This window comes from Corvus hawaiiensis, chromosome 3 (assembly GCF_020740725.1).
Source record: "Corvus hawaiiensis isolate bCorHaw1 chromosome 3, bCorHaw1.pri.cur, whole genome shotgun sequence".
NCBI classification, from domain to species: Eukaryota; Metazoa; Chordata; class Aves; order Passeriformes; family Corvidae; genus Corvus; species Corvus hawaiiensis.
The window spans coordinates 119,726,715-119,749,976 of record NC_063215.1 but is presented as its reverse complement, the minus strand read 5'-3'; the positions used below and the strand labels follow the sequence as shown (position 1 = coordinate 119,749,976).

Genomic DNA, 23,262 nt, shown 5'->3' with positions numbered 1-23,262 from the left:
TTTGGCTGTGAAAAATTGAGGAAAGAGGCTGCCCTTTGCCCATGGCATCACCTCCCTGACTGCCACAGCAACTCCCAGGAAAACAGACAAACCTACCCATTCGAGTTTCATGGAACTTTTATTAAAATAGCATTTGTAACTGGTACACGCTGGTAGATGTTCTGTTCTTTCCCCAAAGAGTGGCAGTGGAAGGAGCCCAGGCAGGAGAACACGGCTGCTCACGAGGGCAGACTGGGAACCAGCACCAAGGGGTGACAGCCAGACAGTGCTGGGTGTCACCTTCTCCTGGGACTGCAGGTTTGTGTTTAACGGGACATCTAATGCCACTTCAGCCAGTCCTTTCCTAGAACTATAAAAATTCATGACATTCTTGGTTTTGCTGTGAAACAATCTCCTGTTTGTCTGAGTATGTTTTTAAAGCTCCTGCCATACTGCAGCAGCCATTGATTGGGGTGGTGAGGAGCAGAGCAAGGACTGACGCTCCTCAGGAGTCCCATGGAGAACTTGGCTTGGGAGGCTGTTGAAGAGAATTGGGAACACGGGTCCAGGTGATGCCACTTCTCCTCCTCAGGTGAGTGAAGGCACATCCCAGGTAACTGCTGCTCTCATGGCCTGTGAATCATCTTTACTGATGGAAAGACCCACTGGGAAGCAAAGCAGCCTAAGAGTGAGCACATGAGGATGATGCTGAAGCTCCTCTTTACTGGCAAAGGCTTCCTTGGCTCCGGAGCTGACAGGGTGTTCCATCAGAGTCCTGTGCCGGGCAGCCTGGAGCTCTCCAAGGACACCACGACTGTCCCCAGGTCCATCAGAGCGCCTGTGTCTCGCTTACGCATCGGGAAGAGCTCACCCGTTCCCTCTGGGATTCCATCCAGTGGTACGGAGTTACTTTGAAATCTGCATGGATAACTAACCTTAAACAATATCGTACAACAGCCACATTGAAAATTCTGAGTTCACTTACCATGTGTAACAAACCAAACAAAAGCACTAATTATGGAATTACAGGGTCACATTTTAATTCCTGAATTTTACAGTTCAGCATTAATATCACCACATGTATACAAATGGTGTAAAACAAGTACAGTGGTATCTTTAATACAAAATAAACTTCTGTTTTATGGAAAAAACTATACTTCATATCTACACAGACAGCCCATCTTTTTTCAAACAAGAGCTAAAATTAAAACTAACTACAAAAATCTCCAAAACAGAGAAACTGCTTCAGTTTAAACTATTCCAGGAGAAATGGACCCATAACACATATTACAAGAGTGATCTATGTGGTGGATTGCAGCTGGTTCCATCTTTTAACATCTCTGACACAGTTGCTGGGAATCTCCTCTCACTTTGTCATGATCTCAGATCACATATGGGCAAACTAACATTAAAATATTTACAGTTCATGTGCTGCTCTTGAAAATAAAACCTGGACTGTTTGCCTCTGTCACCTTGCTGTGAACTCACCTATTCCTGTCACAGTTCACTCACCTATGTGGAATGTGCTTTTGTGTTTTAAAAAAGCAGCTTTTGTACCACCCCCAGGTTCAGGTGCTGCTTGTGGATTCCGCCTCCAAGCCCTCAAGGTGTTCTCTTGGCAATAATCCCATCTTGGTCCAAACTGACTTTGGTGTTAAAATGCTGCTCAGTCCATCACTACGAAAAACCTGTGAGTGTTTTTTATTCCCACCTCACCCACGCGATTTCAACTCCCAAACAGGGAAACGGCTGCTCCGAGAGGAGGCGGCCCTTGGAACACCGCCGAGCGTGGCTGGAATTCGGGCTCTTCCCAACCTGAAGCCGACAGCTGTGGGATGTGCCGGGTACAGCCCCACTGTGACACAAGCAGCTCCGGGAGACCCTTGGGAAGCCACTGCTCCTTGGCATAGATATTTCTGGACGTCTCACTGACAAAACAAGCAAAACCTTCAATTTTGAATCCAGCTTCCATTCTCTCCTCTTGGAAAATACAAATTAAAACTTATTTTAACTGTTTTAAACAACTCAACATGCACTATAACTGCAGTGTCCCTCCCTCCAACCATGAGAAATGCAGTTTAGTTGGTAATAAATGGTCCCAAAATACGGATTGTTCTTATGCAAACAGAGTTAGTTTTCCCTTAAAATTTTTTTTAAAAGAGGCATTGCTAAAAGAACACAACTGACAGCACCATTACAAAATTAAGATTACTGGGTTCAAAATTTAAGCTTGAATTTTATTTTTTTTCCTAGTTCTGTTAAACACTGGGGAAACCCTGCAATATTTTAAAAGAAGTGTTACCATACCTTTCCCTCCCCCTTTCCCTCCCGACACCTGAGACTTTCCTTGCTGAGAAGCCATCATCCAGGTTCTGAGAATACTAACCCACCTTTTTTTTTTTTTAATTTTTCATTTTTTTGACAGCCTGAATGGCAGACTCCTTACTTTCTAGAAAGACATTAAGTTCCTTGGAAGCTTTGTGTTTACAGAACTAACCCTTTCTAGCTGATACACCGAGTTTCTTTTGCTACTCCTTGTATTATCTTATATACTCATGGGAGAAAGCTTTCTGAATCAGATTCTTTTTAGCTCTTAAAACGGTTGCAGCATTTGAAACCCCGTAATAAAAGTTCTTATTCCAAAGTTTTGGTTTCTTTTATGAACCCAGACGAGGTCTTTTTCTTGGAGATGTCTCCTCCTCTTCATCATCGTCTTCATCGTCAGGATAATCCACTAGCCCAACTAGACTTCCCTGCCAATCAGAAACAAGGAAAAAAGAAATTCTCACATTGAAAAAATACCCAGGAACTGCAACTTTAGTACTCAACCTCCAGCCAACCTGTCTGGGACACACCAGCCTGAAGGTTTCTTGGTGATGCCTTTGGCATTCCAAGTCCCATTTGTCTGGAGAGTGGGTTTGAACCTCAAGCTGCAGGAAGTACTGGAGTTTCCTTGCTCCTCTGGGTCTGGACTGCAAATTGTTTAAAAATCACCTTCAGCCCAGCTGGACAGACATGAACTCCAACGTGCAGGCTGACATCCCTTTGGCTGCTCTGCCTTAGGGTGGGAAACCAGTTCCTGCCACGCTTTTTTGTAGCTGCTCAGGAGCTCGAGGGCTGAGGATTCCAGTAATGCACAGCTGAGTCAGGCACCACAGAGGGGTCACTCCCTGCATCTGTCCCCTTAAACACACTCAATTCCCAATCTGGAGGGGCACTAACAGAGTTCCCCAAACCGCCAATTTCCTTTGTACATCAGACACACAGAGCAGCAACTGGGCAAGGAAAAAAGTGGCAACAGCGAAATGATGCAGAGGATGCGGGATGAGACTGCGCCCACCAGATTGCAACAGAGTCCAGCCCTGCTCAGACCTCCCCAGAGCAGTCAGGGATTCACTGGAGGGCTCAGGGTGAATTTATCACCAGCTCAGCCCCACTGCCCACAGGCTGTTGCTGCTGTTACCCTGGGACAGCCCTGCACCAGGACAGCCCCACACGAGTTCTCCCACCTTGGGGGCCGGCACCGCCGGGCTCAGGGCCGTGTTCTTGGAAGAGGAGCCGTTGGAGCTCGCTGGTGATGTCTGAGCTGCCACAGATTTGCTGTTTGCACCGTTCGCACCGTTGGCTGAGCTGGCTGAGTGGGAAAAAGTGAATTTGAATCCCCCAGCTGAAGTCCTTTTTGGAAGATTTTCTTTGTCTTCACTCTCCTTAGCTGAGGGACAAACATTGCCACACTTAGGTATCAGCTGCACACCAAGGAGTACAATCCACATCACAGTGCAATCGCGGGGCAAGAGCCAGCAGGTTTTTTTGGTTCCAATTCTGCTGCAATTCTCAGTTCCCCAACCAAGCCCATCCTGAGCCCACCAGCAGCAAACTGAGCAGGGCCTGGATGCTGAGGGCACCAGGGACATGGCTCACCTGGAGCACACAGGCACATTCAAAGTCCTGCTTTTAAATGGCATTTAAACCAGATGCATGCTCCAAGCAGTTTAACTTGTTCTTTTAATCCTAGACTGGCTTGCAAGGACACGTTTGGATCTCATGACTCAATCACACAGAATGCCCTGTACTGCTGCTCGAGGTACAGGGCACAAACCACAGGCTGGTTTAGGTGATAACTCCACGAATCTGCCATGGAGCACTTCCAGTGCCAACAAGCTCAAACCGAGTAAATACCTTTTTTAGTTTCCATAAATTTTTCATAGCTATCTGGAAAATCATCCTCCTGTTTTGACTTCTCAACTGGAGGTACAACAGCTTCGCCTTCTTCCTCTTCATCTTCATTGAACCACATTTCTTCATCCTCCTCCAAGGCTCTGGCATCCCTGCGGAATCTATTGCTACGCAATATGGATGGGACACTGTAAGAGACACACACAGTGATTCCAGCTTGGCTGCTGTTTCAGACTCGGGACCAGAAACACCTTCCAGAGTTTTAGAGGGAGCTCGATGTATTTGAGAAGGCAATCCAGCTCCACCTCTGGTTCTGCCCTCACCCCAAGACTCACCAACACCCCATATGATGATGAGCCAGACTGAATCCCAAATCAGAGCAACATTCTGTTCCTCTTAAGCTGAGTTTTCTGAACATAGCATTTAGTGCACTGGCCAACATCAGCTCTACTACACTTGGCCACAAGGAAAGGCAGATGCAGCTTTCTTCTAACCCAAGAAGTTTTCACCAAGAATGAAACCCAACCCCAATCCCAGCCTCCTGCTCCTGATGTCCTCTGGGAAAGAGAAAAGCAAGGAGCAGCCCTGCAGAGTGGCAGCCACTGGCAGGCTCGGAGCACAGAAACCGGGGCCTACCTGTTCAGCTTCTGGCTTTGTCGGTCCTTTTCTTGCTCATATTTTGTCTTCAGTCCCTTGAACGTCTGAACATATTCAATAGATTCAAGTGCATTATAGAAGTTTTCAACTATGTGTGCAATAAGGGACTTAATATCTTCCTGCAGAAGAACAAAGCAGCATTTCAGCCTCAAATGGGCACAGGCAGAAGTTCAGAAAGCTTTTGAGTTCACTTTGGAAAGTAACTGATTTCTTGCCCAGAGCCAAAGCATTATTGTACAAGATTATACAAAAGTGAAGCATGAAATCAGATTTATCCTTAATAAAAGAGATGAGATCGAGAAATATTTATAAGGCTTCCCACAGAAACAGACAATGGATTCAGCAGTGTCCCAACTGTATTTGTGATGCTTCTGTTAAACCAGGATACTTTATGTAGGACAGCTGTGCCCTGTTCTCCCCACAGGCTACAGCTCTCCCCAGTCCTCAGCAGCTACAGCAGCTCATGTGGGACCAGGAACTTTGGTCAGCCCCCTCTAACAAGTCTCTCACCATTATCAGGCAAATCCTAACATTCCTAATGTTCTTCTTGCTGGAAAAGACAGCAGCTACAATATCCTACAACTAAAAGCCACCTTTCACTTTCACAGGCCACAAAGATTCCCAGCAAAGCCTCCCACACATCAAGGCACTGGCAGCAAGTGGCTCAGGAGCTGCTTTAAGTCCTTGTTTTTCAAGGAGCTGGGTGTTCCTCTAAGAGCTGGAGCTGCAGCTGGACTCACCACTCTGATGAACTCAAACAGCTCAATCACAGCAGAGTTGAGCAGGTTGTACCGAGTGCCATTATCCAGCAGGGCATTGATAACTGGCTCAAAGAGGTTTCCCTTGGTGATGTAACGGTTATAAAATTCATCTTTCAGGCCAATTATCCTCCTCATAAAGCGAAGAGCACCTGTAGGAAGAAAGAATCAAGGAGTTAATAACCACATGCCAGGGCTCATGGAAAGAACTGAAACACCTGCTGTTACCCAGAGGAAGATGCACCCCCAAACCCAGAGCATTAAAATCTCATTCACACTCATTAACACAAATTCCAAGTTCAAGTGTACACTGGAACACCTTCCACACAGTGCACACCAAGCCTGGAAGAAGGAAATCACAACAGCTCCATACTCACACAAGGCCAGAAAGGTGTGTTTTGAATTCATCAAGACCAGTACTCTTCTTAGCAAATCTTTGTTCATAATGTAATTCTTGATGTGATATGTGTGATGTTCCACACAAAAAGTAAGCAGTTCCAAAATTAAGGCAAGTAGTTGTGCTGTTTGGTAATTATCTGCAAGAAAAATTAACAATTTAAGCTTTCAGTAGCAAGGTTGACTAGGAAAAAAAAACCTCAGTAACTTAAAACCAGATGAAAATGTTCCTTCAGCTTCCAGTTGTCCCAAGTGAAGCAAAGCCCTTACATCTATTTCAATAAAAACTATTAAAAGAAATAAAGTATGGGCGTACCTAACTTTTTTGTTTAATAGAATACCATACACAGCACACAAGAAAAGTTTCAAATCTCAAAATCAATTCAAACTCACCAGGACAAATTGTATTACTCTTAGTGGATCCAACTACTGCATCTAATAGAGAGAAAATAAAAACAAATGTCAGAAAAAGGTTTTCAAAGCACTGTCAAGATTTAAAAGATGGGGATAAACAATAAATTCTACCAGATGGTCAGATTTTTCATCAGATCAAAAGTTTCTGTGAGCTACAGGGACATAAACGTGCAGCAAGAACACAGCCAGTTGAGATTTCTGTATTTAATTTACCTTACAAAGTTCTAAATACATCTAGGTGAAAATGTATAACCTAAAACTTAGGAACATTATATAGAATAAGACTACCAATCCTAAATTTTTCAAATAATGCATTAAAACAAGTACTACAGATTTTAGATGGAATGTGCAAAACTTTTTTTAGCTTAATATTTGAGACCTACAGACACGTTCTGCTTTACAGGAAGTATTTTTTCAAGGCAATCAACAACTGTATATTCGCATGATGAACACCAAGGAAGTGCATCTTTCACAAAGCACAGCATGAAGCTACAGCAGCATCCAGAGCTGCAGGAAGGAGCTGAAAACTGCTGCCCACAGAAGCCCTGTCCCTTCTGTGCAGTTTTCCACAAGTGCATTCCCAGCTGGCACCTCAGGCTGATCCCTGGGACCAGCACTGTCAGCCACTGCCAAACACTACGGGCCTGCAAGGAGGAAAAAGAAAATGGAAATATTCAGTACCTTTTTCACATTTATCTTCTGATGTATTGGCCAGAAGCGGCGCGGTGAGAACGTGCATACAATGGTTGTAGAAGAAATTGAGAAATTCACTCTTTTCTGTTTTCTAAAACAAAAACAGCTTTATTAAACAGTGGGATTTGTACACAGGCTTTTAAATAAGAAAGAACAGTAACACAGGAAACAGCCCACACAGAATTCTATTGGCTCCTTCAGGTCTGCCTGTATATTTGTTGGGCCTGCAGGACTGTCTTTGCTCAAAAAAGATCAGTTTCTTCATTCTGGGACAACGAACCAAGCTCACCATCACCAAAAAATCCCCACCATGCAAACATCTACTGAAAAAACATCAACAACTCAAGAAGCTTGACAAAACTTTTTTAATAAACACCTGCACAATCCCAAAATGGAAACTTTAAGCTTATTTTTGGCTTGTTTAAATTCAGTATCAGAGCAAACACAGAGAATATCAGGTTTTCAGCTTTGCTGGGACAGTGCAGTGTCTGCACTCCCCACATCTCCTTACATTGGCTGTGGCGAGCATATTCTCTGGGTCAATCAGAGTTCTCAGCAGCCCCATTAACTGAACAGCTCCCCCGAGCTCCGGATCCGTGTCACAGATCATCTGCTCAATGACCACATTGATGAGGAGGATGTCCTGCAGAAAAATCCCAAACAAACACACCAGCAAACAATTAGACACAGTTTCAATAGAGGAAAGTAATTTCCATAGTTTCTGTCATTTTTTGAAGACAAATTTAAATGAAACGGAAGAACTGAGAGTTGCATTTGGATACAGAAATTCTGTTAAGCACAACCCTCCACACCTACAATCCTTGTCAGTCAGACCTCCAAAACTGTGAACTCACGCAACACCAACAAGCTCAGAAGTGTATATTTGTGTAATAAATCTACTTTTTCCTGTGTTTTTAGAGGTTTGTTTTGATGTTTTGTTTGTTTCCTGCTTGCCCAAAGACTGGTATATTCAACAAACTGCAAACCACTGTGACTTACATCATCACTCTGCTGGGCCTCTTGCATCACAAATTCTCGGACCATGGATGGGCTAAATTCTACTAGATAAGAAAATATATCTGTAGCAGCAGATCTAACTTGCAGATCGTCCATTCCCTAATAAAAAGAGAAGTTGATTAGCAAGAACAAATTAAGTTTGGTATTTATTATCAAGTACAGCTGCAAATAATAGGTAGTTCAAAGTGTTGAGAACATCACATTACAGGAGTTTCTATGAGAAACACAGTAATAGGGTTACAGAAAAACAACAATAAACCAGCAAAATGAATTGCAATGGTCAGGCAGCAACAGCTGCTTCAACCACAGGAGTGAAAGACATTCCATTTTCCCACTGCTGATTAGGACAGATTAATCTGCTAATGACAGGATTACGGGATCTTTTGGGAGGAACCAGCCAACAGTTCAAGATTATCTAAAAATACTTCTCTGGCCCTGGGCCAGCAACAACCACAACAACAATCCAGCTGCCAGTTTTTACACCCCTTGTCCCAAGGACTGTGCTGCCCACAGGCTCACACAGAGGGAGTAAAAATGCCCAGAGCACCGCAGAGCCAGGGGCAGCCTCTGCATTGGGAATGCTCCAATCAACTCCCACTCCCAGCACAGCAAAACTGACCCAGAGGGCTCAGCAGAGCCAAAACTGCTTCAATGGCTGTGGCTCTTCTACTTGGGTTAAAATCAGCTTTAAGTTTCACTCACCATTACAATTTCAAGGGCTGGAAGAATTCCCAGCTTTGCCAACGTTTTGAAAAACGCATCTCTGTTCTGAGGTTGTAACGTCTGAGAAAAGGCGCAGAATTCCTTGAAAAAGTTCACCTGTTGCACAGGGAAAACCTAATTACAGGTGTATTTGGGTCAGAAAACTCTGTGAAAGGAGGAAACAGCTACATTCTGTGGCAGAGTTTGTGCGCTGGCTGATTCTACAGAAACCCCCCAGTGACTGCAGAAGGGTTTCACTGTTTCTCCTTCATCCCGCTCAGGTAAAGCCTTGGAGGCACCACGGGGAGCTGGGACTTACCAGTTCACACCGTTTGTCATCATCTGTAGCTTCATCTGTTAATTGTGCAAAAACTTCCGATAAAAACTTCTCGTCTTCCTGTGCAACACACAAAAGGAACACACCTTACACAGCGCCTCTGGAAAAGAACTTCCATCTTTACAGGATCCAACCCTGAAGAAGTCCAGCTCTCCACCTCTCCATCCAATTTATCCCAAAGAAGGCAAATGCCAGAGCACACATCCAGCGGGATCATTCCCAGGGCATTGTTTCAGCACTCCCTCTGAGCAGCAGAAGCAGCTCCAGGAGACCAGAGCCAGGTAAGGCTGAGCTCAGTGATAGTCCCTAAAACTTCAACTACAAAGTGCCGGCCACAGGACAACTCTGCACCCATGTCCCCATTACCTTTCTTACAATAAAACAATCTCTCCCACTTGCAGACCTGCTTTGCCAAGCTGGGAAACTTTATGGACTATTACTGCCTTTTTATATTCACATCCTCTACTACACCAAGAGATATTTAAGTATATACAGGACAACACCGCACTTCTTGCAAAGCATTTCAGTTACCCCATTGAGTAAGATCAAGAAGTACCCAAAAACCAGGGTGAACATTGGCATCTCTCAAGGGTTTGGGCACTTTCTGCCCTTTGATTAGTCTGCACTCGTTCACATTAAAAACAGTGTTGGCATTCTCTCAAATGTTTCTGTTACCTTTTAAAGACAATATAAATCTGACAGCAAACAGTAACATGCTACAGCTTTACAAAATTTTGCATCACTGTACCAATTCTACTCAATAAACTTGTGCATTGAACAAAAATGAACAGAATAGCAGCATTCCAATAAATGTACATGAACTTTACATTGCATAACACAGAGCGTGCTTACCTCTCTATTTTGCTGTGTGCTGTCACTAAAATTTCTGTGCTTTATTAGCGTAACTTAATACAGAATTTTTACAGTTACAGCAATGCCAACCAAAGACTGGCAAACTTTTTCCTGACAATTTTAAGACGTGGGGATAGAAGTGCTTTACAAACAAATGATACCTGGAATCAACATCACAGGGAGTGCAACATAGTAGTTTAGTAGATTTAGTAGTTTATTTTAAGCTTTGCTGGCTTAAACAGCTTAATTAAGCCTGTTACAAAAAAAACCCCCAGCCATACTACAATCAACAGCAGATACGGTAGAAAATCCCTACAGCAGAACACCTAAGCACAGAAATATCTCCTGCATGTCTAAGGCTGCTACACAGCCCAGTCCTGTGTCCTAAAGCACAGGATGGATGGAGGCTCCTTTCCCACACGGCTGCCCTTCCCTCAGCAGCAGCACTGGGATCTAGTGCTCTGTGGCACGTAGAAAGGAGCTTTGCTGCCGTGGCAAACACAATCTGCTGCTCCTCTAAACTGCCTTCTCCCAGGGAGCTTTGCCAGTGTATTTAGGGTAACAGGACGTCCAATGTGTTCCCCAAACCCAAAGGAGCTTTAGAGTTCTTGTGCCCAACAAGCTGATTTACAGGGCTGCAAAAGCAGTCCTGGACCTGAGGTCCCCACCACCAGGGAATTCTCCTCAAGTGTGCTGTAACATCGTCTCCATGTGTGCTTTCTTCTCAGTCTGTAATTCTCAAGGATCAACATTATTTGTAAATCATCACACACCTCAATTACAGACTTTAGAACAAGCAGGCAAACCTGTGTGCCACATACTCCATCTGTGACGGCAAGGACAGCCACGACAGAACCAGCAAGGAACTGTCAGGATTTCAGAACCTTCTGTAAAGAGCACTCGAGGTAACAGCAAATCAGAGTTCTGTTACAGCACAATTAAACATTCAGTACTGTACAGCCTCAATGAAAAATAAAGAACTCTACAGACTTGATCTCTAAATGTAAACAGGACTGTGGCCTCAGGAGAATAATACTGCATTTATTTGTAGTTTTTGAAAACATATGCAAAAAGAATTTAAAGGAAAATCTTTATTTAACACAAAGCCATTAATTTTGCAAGAGGGATTTAATTTTTTGATTCTTTCTGCTATTGAGCCACAAAGAAGAAAGTGCAAAGAAGCCAAATAGCATACTCATGCAATCCTCTGCAATTACTCAGTTTTGATTTATTTTCCAGTCCTGTACTGCACTCTTTACTGCATTTCACCCATATCTGAGCTCATTAACATACTCCATATGGATACATTATGTCTCCAGTGCCCCTCTCTTTCCACCATTTTTACTCCCTTCCTCTTCTCAGCTCTTCTTGGTGTTTATTATAGAGTCTCTCCAAACTCGCCCCAAGAGGTCTGTGACCTGTCCTACACAAGTGTACCATTTTTGGACACAGATAAACACAATAAAGCCACTTCAGTACCCGTTAGTTTGCACAACGCAGCACCAACTGAAAACCCCAAAATGCTAAGAAGTTCACACAGCTCTTCACCGAGGCTCCTTACAGGGTCCCAACCACCTTGGAGCCTGCTTCTGACTACAAAGTGTGCAGGACAGCTTTTCATAAAGTAACAGCTTGGTTATTTATTAGTTAGTACTTCTGGATATATATTCTCATAGTAGGAAAAAACCCCAGCAACTAATTACTTAATTTTTAAGACAACATGAACATTTGAAATTAGCACCATGATGTAACAACAGTGAAACAGGAATGGGTCTGAACATGCCCTTTTGGATCACAGATCCAGAATTTGTTACAAAAACAATGTTACAACGTCCCTAATACAGAATACAAGAAGTTGCCTGTTCCCTAAATACCTACACAAACTTGACCAAAAGGTGTACGTTGGTTGAGAATCAGGGAGAAAAATCTTCAACTTTACAGCCCATTAAAAAATATTAATATACTCACCTGAAATGTACCTTTACAAAATACAAAATCAAAGGTATCAGAGAGCAGTGGAAGCATTCAAAACATTGAGCAAATGAAGTGTGTGTGATTAACTGTAATCCATTTTTAAACTACAACTACAGGTATCAACACACAATCCATCCAGACCATATCAAAAACCACTTACCTGTAACATACTGACAATCTCAACTTTGTTGAAGAAAATAAAGGAAGTGAGGGTAGAAAGAAAATTCTCTTCAAAAACAGATGGTGTTGGCAAGATGATGTCCTGAATATACTGTACCCTGTAAGTCTGGTGGATTTTTTGCCTGAGTTCAGAGTCTGTAATAGGAATAACCTCCTTAAATTTTGCTGTTTTGGTCAAGAACTCCCTGTGCCGTTTTGGCTGAGCCAAAGAAGGATCGTACTCGAGGCATCCGACCACATCCATAATACACTCATCAGAGAACATCACCTCAAACAGAGTTGCTTTGTTGAGGAACAAAATCCCTCTAATAATTTCGTACAAATGATGCAAGCCTTCGGTGTTCTCTAAATTCTCACAGACTTGGAAAAGCTGTAACAGTTTTTTAATGTAGCCTTCGTTCTCCAAGGCCAGCGCCAGCTTTTCCCTACGGATGGGTGAGGAGAGAACAGAGGTAACTAGGTCAGCAATCTCTTCAAGTTTGTTGAGTTCACAAGTAGGAAGGTCAATCAGAGGGCTGGTTTCAGGCATTTCCTCTATGTGTTCCTCTTCTGACTCAATAAGGTCCTGCGTGACTTCCACCGAAGGATCCTTACCCTGAACCTAAGAAAGAGTGCACACAGTTACTGTCTGATCCCAAACTACACACAGAAGTCAGCAGGTCAGTAACTGAAATAACAACACATCTCAATTGCCCCGTTTGTCCAAGGAAGCTGCTCGGGAATCTGAGCTCTCTGGTTCCTTACAGCGTATTTGCAGTTCCACTGCACTCCAACGAGCTGCTTCCTGAGGCTGGCTGGGAGAAGGACAATTAAAACATGGAACTCCGGCAGTCCCTTTTTAATAAACACAATCACACAAACACCACTCCCTTCCCAAAAAACACCAACCACCTGAGTCCCACCATTACAGTGATTTTTCAAAAGCCTGACATTCAATTAAGAAAAGAACAACTCATGTTCCAAGCAGGGGCAAGTCAAGATCTTACACAGAAAATAACAATGAATATTTGATTCTTTTACAATCAGGTTCAAAAAGGATGCAAAAATACATCAAGTCACAGAAGACACAAGAAAATCTGGAATAAAACCAGGATGTTTCATGTTTACTGTACCTGGCAGATTTTTTCCCAAATTTCATCACAGCCAGCTTTTTCTTGAAAGCTCAGTGCTAAATCATAGTTCTCTGCTTCTGACCAAACAATCAGTGTGTCCTGTTTGAGATAAAACCAAGAAAAGAATTGTTTCTGAAACAGGTCTGCACTGCATATTAATCTCCATTCCCTTACAGACAATGTCTACAGAATAAATCATTTTAATTAAAGCTACACTTGGCAAAAGAATGTAAGACACCAAAACACTAAATCACCTGTTCTGCCATAAGGAACATCAACTTTCTTTCTTGTTATTTTATGACCACTACCTTACACAAACCATATTTAAAGATACTATTTTTCATATGCACGCCACTTATGATGGCACTTCTCTGCAAGATACGTTTCTCGAACCAAGTCTTGAAATGGGAATGCACACACTAGATTAAGAAAACCTGCAATATGACCATTTAAGTATTGTCATATTTAGCAAGGCTGAAACAAACCCCTAAAATTTCAATTTCCCCCTTAGAAAGGGTTTAAGACAACCCTAGATATGTGAGATATAATGCCTAGCTAATGTTCAAATATTCCTTTCTGAATTAAAAACCATACAACCTGAATAATATAAAACTCCTAAGTTCTTACTAAAGTTACAACCATCTTGCTGGTTATTTTCATTTGAGCCAGGTTTTTTATCTGTGTTACTATTGTCTCCATCAATACAATTTGTGCACTTGCACAGTAGATCTGGAAGTTTCGATGGAATTTCTGAATAGACTAAAATGGTTTTTGAAGAGGTTTTACTAGGACACTTGCTGCTGTCCTGTAAGGAATGCAAGCCTGTACTTCAACATTCAAATATAGAGTGGTTGTGGTTTAATCCCAGCTGCCAAGTAAGTACCACACAGCTGCTCACTCACTTCCTCCCACTAGTGGGTTGGGAAGGAGAATCAGAAAAAGGTGAAACTTTTACTCTTGAGATAAGAGCTGTTTAAAAAATGAAATAAGGTAAAATATAATGAATAATTATAATAGTTACAGCAATGAAAAGGAAGGTGAAGAAAGGAACAAACCCCATGACAGACAAATGATGCACAATAGAGCTGCTCAGCACCACCTGAGCAGTGATCGGCCCCTCCCAGCCAACCCCCCCAGTTTATCCACTGCCCCTGTTATCCTGGGATATGGAACATCCCTTTGGCCAGGTCAGCTGTGCTGGCCACGCTCCCCCACAGCTCCTTGTGCAGCTCCTCACTGCCAGAGCACGGGAAACTCAACAGTCCTTGACTCAAGGTAAGCACTGCTCAGCAACAACGAAAACATCCCTGTGTTATCAGTGTTATTCTCATCCTAAATCCAAACCACAGCACTGCACCAGCCACTGGCATGAAAATTAACTCTGTCCCAGACAAGAGCAGGACAACAGCTCCCCATCCCACAGCAAACTCATCTTCATATAAAAATATCCAAACTGAGCAGCTCTCTGCTAACTCTCCACTATATTTGATGAGCTTCAGCAAAACTGTTCAACATTCCAAGTTTGTTGACTTCCTGAACTGTTACCACAGTTTTTTAAATACTGAAGTGTTTTTAAAACACTAGCAAGCCCTTGCTTAATGGTCAGTAAGGTAACTTAGTTCCCTCATTTACAATGTTCAGTATTCACCACACAATTCCTCAAGGCTGGTGAGATCTTCACCTTATGCACCACTTTTAGTGAACACAAAATATTAAGAGTGGTATCTGTAAGCTCAGCAAGGAAACCCAAAGAAATGCCTGATTATAGATACCTGATACTCCTTAGGAAGCTTCAGGGGCCATGAGGTTTAAACAGCCCTTTGTAAATGCAGTTATCTGGGCTTACACGGGTCAGGGAGCACTTGTGTATTTCCAGGAGTGAGGACACTGACATTTGGGAAGGACTGCTGGCATGGGACAGTAGGTTCCCTCTTCAATCATTTGGAAGGTATTTGGAAAACACACATCTCTCTCAACAAGCACAACTTCCCAGCTGCTCCAGCTATCACTGGAACATGAATGAACATCAGCAGCACTGATAACAGCATTAATCCTTCAGTTCTTTTCTACAGTAATCCTAATCCTTCAACATCCATGTGGAGTAGTATATCTTGGGGGTTTTGTCTTTGCCTTTTTTTGTTTTGAAAATAAAGTTTAGAATGACATCACTGTTGACAAATGCCTACCAATAGATCTGCTTCCTTCTCCCAAAATAATCAGAGGCCACACTAAAAACAATGGAATTTGCACAGACACAATTTTTTTCCTTTCTTACTAATTTCTAAACATTTCTTTAGAGAAACAAAGTTTCCCTCTTGTGGAAAGAGCGGAGTTCAAGCACTGTGGTTGGAGCACTGGTGTCAGTTGTTTATGCATATTACATTTTTCTCCTACAGTGACAAATATTAATAGGGAGCCTCTCTGCTCTCAGGCTCCAACTCACGGGCACAACTGGTCCAAGTTCTTAGAGCAGACATAGTTTTCACTCACAGCTGTCCCCCGTCATCTCCAGCTCAGGACAGCTGGATCTCTGTGTTTACCGTGTGCCATTTCAGAGTCAAGAGTTCAACTGGGCTTCGAGAGAAAAATAGTAATTGTCAACTGCATGCACTGAAAAGCTTCATTGGCTCCCTGATCTGGTTCCCTTTCAGAGATTAATCAAAAAATAATTCTTGAGTACAATTTTATGGCTGTTACAGAATTCAAAATCTGAAACGTTTATCCTGAAACATTCTGTGCAAATACTGATGCCCTGGCACTCAAAATCAATGCACTCCCAGGTAAGCTGAGCCTCAAAGGTGCTTCACTGAACAAAGAAGGACACACACACTCAGCAGCCCTATTCATAGCTCAGGATGATTCAAGGAAGAGAATTAATGCAGTAACTTAAAATGACTCCAGGCACCCAGGGACTGCAGTCAAAAATTTGTGAAAATTCTCAAGTTACTGAATGGTACTCGTTACAATCTGTACTGCCCACACAAAGCAGAAGTTATATAAGCTTTTCCAAAAATATTTCAGAAAGACTCGAAGTTGGTTTCAACAGAAAATAATTGTCCAATACCAATATAAAATGTACTCATCTGGCACACACTTCCTGCACGACCTCAGACAACCCACCAATAGCACAGACATCTTCCAGGCCTGGCTCTACCACCCCCACATGCTTAGAGGGGATGCTGCTCCATCCATGAGCAACAGCAACGTTCCTTAATTCACTCAAACACCATATAAAGACAAAAAAGATTCATTCTGAACAAAAACTGCAACAGCAGCTCAAACCCCTCTCCAGTTCTGGTACTGGTGTGCACAGTGCCTGCTGCTCCACCTCTCCATGTTCCTGCACTGCACCACATCCCCATGCCAGCACCGAAGTGCTGCACAGGGAAGCGGACGGGGAACACGTGCTGATAAAAATGAATCCAGGGGGAAGACACGTTTCAACTGACTCAGTCCTACATCTAACCTGCCACACGGTAATGTGAACACTCCTGCTGGCATAAAACAGGAGTGAAGAAGCCCTCTGGCAACCACTCAGGCTGGCTTTAACAGCACCTCTGCAAACGTGTTAAATCCCGGCCGCAAGGAACTCCGATTTTGCCTCGAGCAAAACGTTCTGTTGTCACAGGAGTGATGGCAACCCTGGGCAAAAGACAGGATTTGCGCAGGATCTTCATCTCAGAGCTGCAAACAGAGCACACCTACAGGAAAGGTAACACCGGAGGACAGCACTCCCAGTAAGGATTTCTGCAGCAGTTCAATGTCTTTCAGCCATGGACACTCTCTTCTGCCAGTTCTGCCAGGGAACAGTAACCTCAAGCAGAGGCTGAAACAACAAATGGGTGTGGTGCCAACTTTTAAAACAGCTCCTGCCAGGGACTCCAGAACACATCTGACCCTGCCCTCTGGCTATCGTGGGGTGTCCAGCAGAGATGTGTAACTCTCAAAGCCTATGCTCCAAAATCGAGAGGGACCTAAAGCTCTTCAGGCTCTCGTGTTCTTTGCATTCATCTAATTAGAGATAATTTTACACATTGTATGCTGAGCAGCTTGGCACCTATGTCCCATCCAAGCCCTATTTCCCTCGAGAAAGAAGTCGTGATGACAGCGTGCCCAACACCTGGACAGAATGAATTCCCCAGGAACCGCAAACACGACTGGAGCAGACAGGTAACAGGCCTGTCCTGTTTGGGGTTAGTCAATAGCTACTGCATGACTTGGCACCAACAGAGTAATACTGGAAGTCACAGATGGATGCACAGCACCGAAAAATCAGTGGTTGGTTTCCTTTTTTCACAGGACGCTGTTATGCAAACCACAATTAAGCATTAAGTACCCTCTAAGTCCACTCAAGTTATTTACATGAAGACAGATGTGTAGGCAGGGCACGTTTCTTTTCCATCAAGCTGCACCACCCTGCGGCTTTCCCCAGTCCAAGACCACCAACTTGAGGACAATGCTCTGTGTGAAGCTGCACGAGGTTACACAAGCCTTAAAGAGTGAACAGCGAAGAAAACGCTTTCTGCCACAAGGACGCAAAAGCATTAGTACCAGAAATAAAAGCCAGCCAAAATAAACCTCAGCTTGAGTTTTCCTAAACTATGATCTACCTTTTCCACAAGAAAAATGGCAACAAAAGCTACTTAAGTCACTTGAAACTTTGTTACCAATTAAGTAAAAAATGCCTACAACTAATCAGTTGTAGTTTCAGGAAACAGGGTGTGAAAGGAAGCATTTTAAAACTTTGCAGCCACAAAATCGGCATTTGTATTTCTCTATGTATAGGTTCCCTCTAGTAAACAGGAAGCAGTTGAAGACTGTCGGCTTCTGGAACTCTGAAGAGCTCCTTCCTCAGCATGGCCCACCCAAGGAAAGCCTCCAGCCACCAATCCCTAACAAGTGAAAAGCAGAAACCACAGCAAACAGCCTCCTGGAAAGGCTGGCCCAAAACTCCACCTCAGTCCTAACCTAAAGTGAGCCAACCAATGTTCACGAGATAACAAAGTCTCTTTCTCAAATTCTCACACTGTAACTTGTCACGATAACAAAATCCTTAAAGACGTGTCCCTCTGTGACTTAGGAAGAACAAAATTACTGTTTTCTAGCACTGAAACAGTTCTGGACACCATAATGATAAAGAACAGTATCAAACACTGAATGAAAGGAACAGAGACTCTACTGTAGAACAAAGGAACAGACAGAAAAAACTCCAGAAAACCCATGAGAACAATGCAGGCAGAGACATCAAAAATTAATGCTGAAAAAAGGAAAACAGTAAAAGCAGAAGAGATTCAGTAAGTTGATTTTTTCAGTAGATGAAACAAAAATAACCTATTAACACATCTCCCAACTGTTTTCCTTCTTTGTCTTGCAGCAGGTTAACCTCTAGGAAAGGTAACTCTCACCATGGCTTGTGGCCTTACCTAGGACAACAGAAGCTTTCCGGGCTTAAAATAAAAACTAAACAGCAACAACAAAGAACAAAGTCCCATAAAGACAAATTCCTTCACGTTATTTCCAGAAAAAGAACTCAAGAGGTAAGTAAATACACTTCAACAGACCTGGCCAAAGTTTTGCCTCCCTGATTTTGCAATTACTTCAGACAGCCTGGGATGGGAAACAAAAGTCACACATATATGTGACTTTTCCTTTCCTGTAATGATTTCAATATTTATCCAAATTGCGTAGATTAACTTCAAAGCCTGAAGTCCAAAATGTATTTTTCTAGAAGACCCACATATTAATTCCTAGAATGTGAAGTGTTTAGCACCCACAGGTTTCTAAGCAAGATTGTCACCTCTATAAAAAACACCATCAACAATTCCATGTCGTCCCGCTTTTCCTTTCTTCCTGAAAAATGCAATTACTCCGAGCACAAAACAATTCCTCAGCATCAGCACCCAGAGAAAGTAAAGCCTAGCAGTAATACTTGCCTGCTGTTTTTGATATGCAGTATTTGGATTTATCTTCGATTCTAACAGTAGTGAACCTGAAAAAGGTACGAAGAGAGATTTACTGAACTCAACAAAACAAACATCTCCACACATCTCACACCACTGCCCATGTGCCAGCCAACAGACCCTCAGCTTAATCCAAATCTCCCAGAAAATCCGCAAGAACTGCCTCCTTTAAATATAATTTCCTAAAATAAGCCAGATAAGACAAAATTCAACAGAAATACCCCTATTAAAATACATTTTTCTCTTCTAATTTAGTCCAAAATCCACCGTAGCACTCTTTTCTCCTGAAATCTGATGCCAGAACCAACTTGTTTAGTGGTCTTTTAGGCCACCTATACAGATTCCAGCAGGTAACGTGCTGCCCAGCATAAAAATGTTTTTGCCCAGAGAAGCCACGTGGGCCACTTGCTTTTATTCCCTTCAGCTGCCCTTCAGAAGTGAATCACGCAGCTACTATAAACGCAGGGACTTTATCTTGTGTATGCAAGTAGTGTATGTCTCCTGGCAACAGCTCCGGAGCAATTTATACCAGTCTTAGGTGGTTTATTTAGCACATTAGCACCTGTCGGCTGACAAAGTGGGGAGCACGTACCTCCCCCCTCTAAAAAAAGACCCTTAAAGGTGACTTTAAAGTGCAATAAAACACAAGGGATGCCACCCGACTCGAACACCACCAGTGAATTCCTAAGGGGGGAAAAAAAGCAACAAACAAACAACTTTTTACAGCAGTAAGAAAAGAGCACCTCAAAAGCAAAGGATATTGCTCTGAAAGCGAACAAAATGTCGTCACGTGTCACAGCTTCAGCTCTACTCAGGCTGGGGAGCTGCAGCTGAGTCAGGGGAGGTTTGGGATGGGTATCAGGGAAAGGCTCTTTCCCCAGAGGGTGGTCGGGCACTGAACAGGCTTCCCAGGGAATGGTCACAGCCCCAAGGCTGCCAGAGCTCCAGCACAGAGAGCCTGGACAACGCTCCCAGGGATGCCCAGGGTTGGGGTGTCTGTGCAGGGCCACGAGCTGGACGGGATGATCCTTGTGGGTCCGTTCCAGCTCAGCATATTCCATAATTTTGTGAACTGGGAGGAGAAAAGTCTAGGACCACGGTACCAAACGCTGCTGTGGCTTGTGGGGGTAAGGAAACTTCACATGGAGCCGCAAGATAAGGGAAGGCACGGAGGATGGAAATAATAATAATAACAATAATCCTGTGGGGTCTCCCAAGGGAAGGCACCATCAGCCGAGTCCGGCGACGGTGGGTGGAAGGCCCGGCTGGGGGGGCCCGGAGCCGGGCGGGGGGCGAGGGGAAGCGGCCCGGACGGCCTGGGCAGCCCCGGCCACGCTCTCACCGTCCGACTCGGCGCGCACCAGCAGCGACATCCCCTTCAGCCGCTCCACGTAGCTGGAGGAGACGTGCCCGGTGCCCCTGTCGTCCCATTGCCGATCCTCGTTGAGCGTGTAGACCTTCACTCGCCGGCGGGTGTCCGACATGGTGCAACCCCGGGCCCGCTCCGCCTCCGCGGGGGTGATGGAGCGAGGGCGGCGGGGAGCAAGCGGGGCCGCCGGGCCGCTCAGGGGCACCGCGGGGCCCTTAACGCGCCGCTTCCCATGGCGAGTCAGCGCCGCCGCGCCCCGTGCCGGGCCTCGCTGGCGCCGCTCCGCCTCAGCAGCTACCACAGCGCCGCCGCCATCTTGTAACCCGGCTCGGGCCGCCTTTCTCTTCCTCCCCGCCCGGGCACGGGCTCCCCTCGCAGGGGCTACGGCGGCCGCCCGCTGCCGCCGCGCCGCCGACGGGACGGCGGCCACAGGGGCGGGGCGGGGCGGGGCCCGCGCGCGCTCCCTCACGGCCCGGGCGGCGCCGAGGCGGGAACGGGGAGGCGGGAACAAAATGGCGGCTGCCCTCACCCCCAGGGGGGTGTGGGCAGATCACTGCCTTTTAACCCCCACAGCGTCTAAAGGGGGAAATAGCTCACATGGCCCCCCGAAAAAACTTTTTTTTTTCTTTTCGTTTTTTTGTTTTTCTCTTGCAAGTCTGTCTAGAAGCGGTGGTGGCACCGCTGACGAAGCACACGCCTCCCCCGCTCACGCCACAGAAAGTGCCACCCACCGCCGTCACACAAAATGACGGGCGAGCTGCACACCCCGGCCAGGGTAAATTTAAACAGCGCATGCGACACAGCTTGAATGTTTAGGAAGAAAAGGTGTCCCTTGCATCGCAAAACGGCGGAAAGGTTAGTGAGCGGCGTCTCCTCACAGCAACAGCCATACTGTAACATACAGTCTGTGCATGCTTTGTACATCTCCACAGAAGGCTCGAAAGCGAAACTGGAGCTGAAGCTTCAAAATGAGAGAAACGTGCTTAATTAGCCCTTACACACACTGTACAATTTAAGACAGACCACTTGCCAAGCATCGTGGAGTCTATAAATCTTAAGTTTTCCACACTAAACACAATCTCCACGTTTCCTCTGTACTACAAATAAATAATTACATCTCCGTGCTTGCGTGGGAATAGGGAAAAAGGACACAAAAGTGTTCAGGGAGTCAAGCTGTGTGAAACAGTGGGAAATTGGGCACGAGGAGAAGCTTGAATGCGTCTCCGAACCCAATATTTGAGGCTCTGAAGGGGAAGGAGAGGGGAGGGCAAGTGCTCCCGAGGCCAGGGTGTGCCTCATTCCCAGACAAAGCCAGACTTCCTTGGCTCTTGCCTCACGGTGAAAGCAGTTACACCGGTATGGCTCTTATTTACACGACTGGCATTTCTCTGCTCGCAAGTTCAATTGTGGTTCCAGAGGAAGGGAAAGGAAATGTTTCCAACAAACTGTGCCACTCGTAAGTAACTATGTGCAACTTTCCCGAACATTCTCTAGGCAGATTTAGAAAACTTAGCAGCTAAGTAACATTCAAGTCTCAGCTTTTGCTCTGACGTTCATTGTAACAGGCCTCTACGATTCATCATACAGTCACCAAGAAAATACAAGATACACCTCTGAGAATTATCATATACACTTATATTTAGCTGTATATGAGCACGCTTTGTGTGCATCATTATGGATAAGTGAGTCAGTAACTATAAAAAGACCACGTTAAGTGGTTTCAAAACCCTGGATTGAGAGTCACATGAACCAGTTTACAGTCGGGTTCCACACAAACCTTCCCTGCTATGTTTTAGTGGCCTTTTCTCTCAAGGTTTTACACACGGAGCATATTTCTACCTTAGAGAAAGCTCAATAAAAAGCAAACACACAAAAAGAAACACAAATCCCAATGGCCACAGCATATTTCTGCCCCAGGACATCTGCTGCTCATGAACCCTCTCTCTCCTCCGCACGACTTCTGTGCGTGCTTTTTAGCTCTTCAAACCAAATGCACAAAAACAAAAGCATGACTTCTATTCATGATTAAATGCAGCACTTCTCGGGATACAGAAAACAGCAAGACACCACAGCAGAGTATTTTGGAGCAAGTTCTTATGGTGAATAGCTACAGAAAGGAGATACGTGAATTAGAATTGGCATGAAAAACTATTTCTCGTGCTTCAGCTGTGAAATAAGTCCATGATCTCTCCAGGCATGAACTCAATGACCTCTGCGGAAAAATATCACTCCAGAACACACCAGGATTGCATTCACTCAGATAAGGGGCTTCTCTTTGTCCAAAACAGCATCCAGGGGGTTGTGAAGCCCAGCATGACCCCGCCATCGGTACCCACAACCGGCAAGTCAGTTCTGGGGGCTTTGCCTGGACAAGACACGCAATACTTGCCCCAACAAATGTTACATACTGGATTTAAACCCAGGCTAAGACCAGGAAAGCATCTGAGTCTCTGCTCTCTAAGACAAACAGAAAGCAAAGCCGTGTTTTCCACTGTGGTGTTGCGCCTGCCAGCAGCTCATCCTTCCCCATTACCACCATCAAGTTATCAATGCTGAGAATTCTCTGTTCTTCATCAAAACAAAGGATTTCATTAGGGTAGACAGCAGACAGAGCAACTCCAAGTGTCAGAACACGAGCAGCAGAGAGCTCCTTTTTTTAGTTTTCCAAAGCAAGAGAGACAACTCA

General features: G+C 44.5%; 1 protein-coding gene across 3 annotated transcripts; it reads right to left on the bottom strand.

Moving 5' to 3' along the window:
- Positions 1–994: 994 nt before the first annotated feature.
- PPP4R3B (protein phosphatase 4 regulatory subunit 3B) lies at positions 995–20,995 on the bottom strand. 3 transcript variants are annotated; one of them, XM_048298335.1, is made up of 16 exons: positions 20,550–20,995; positions 19,181–19,236; positions 13,248–13,346; positions 12,116–12,736; positions 9,112–9,189; positions 8,793–8,909; positions 8,073–8,189; positions 7,585–7,716; positions 7,062–7,164; positions 6,360–6,401; positions 5,948–6,106; positions 5,553–5,722; positions 4,792–4,931; positions 4,159–4,322; positions 3,489–3,691; positions 995–2,732 (listed from the first exon to the last, which is right to left on the bottom strand). In XM_048298335.1, exons 1-16 carry the CDS (start codon positions 20,689–20,691, stop codon positions 2,637–2,639), a joined length of 2,439 nt encoding a protein of 812 aa, XP_048154292.1. In that variant the 5' UTR covers positions 20,692–20,995; the 3' UTR covers positions 995–2,636. The 3 variants fall into 3 exon arrangements, with proteins under 3 accessions (XP_048154292.1, XP_048154293.1, XP_048154291.1); XM_048298336.1 differs by having other exon boundaries at positions 3,489–3,613; positions 4,159–4,343; positions 20,550–20,994; XM_048298334.1 differs by having other exon boundaries at positions 4,159–4,343; positions 20,550–20,993.
- Between the last annotated feature and the right edge of the window lie 2,267 nt (positions 20,996–23,262).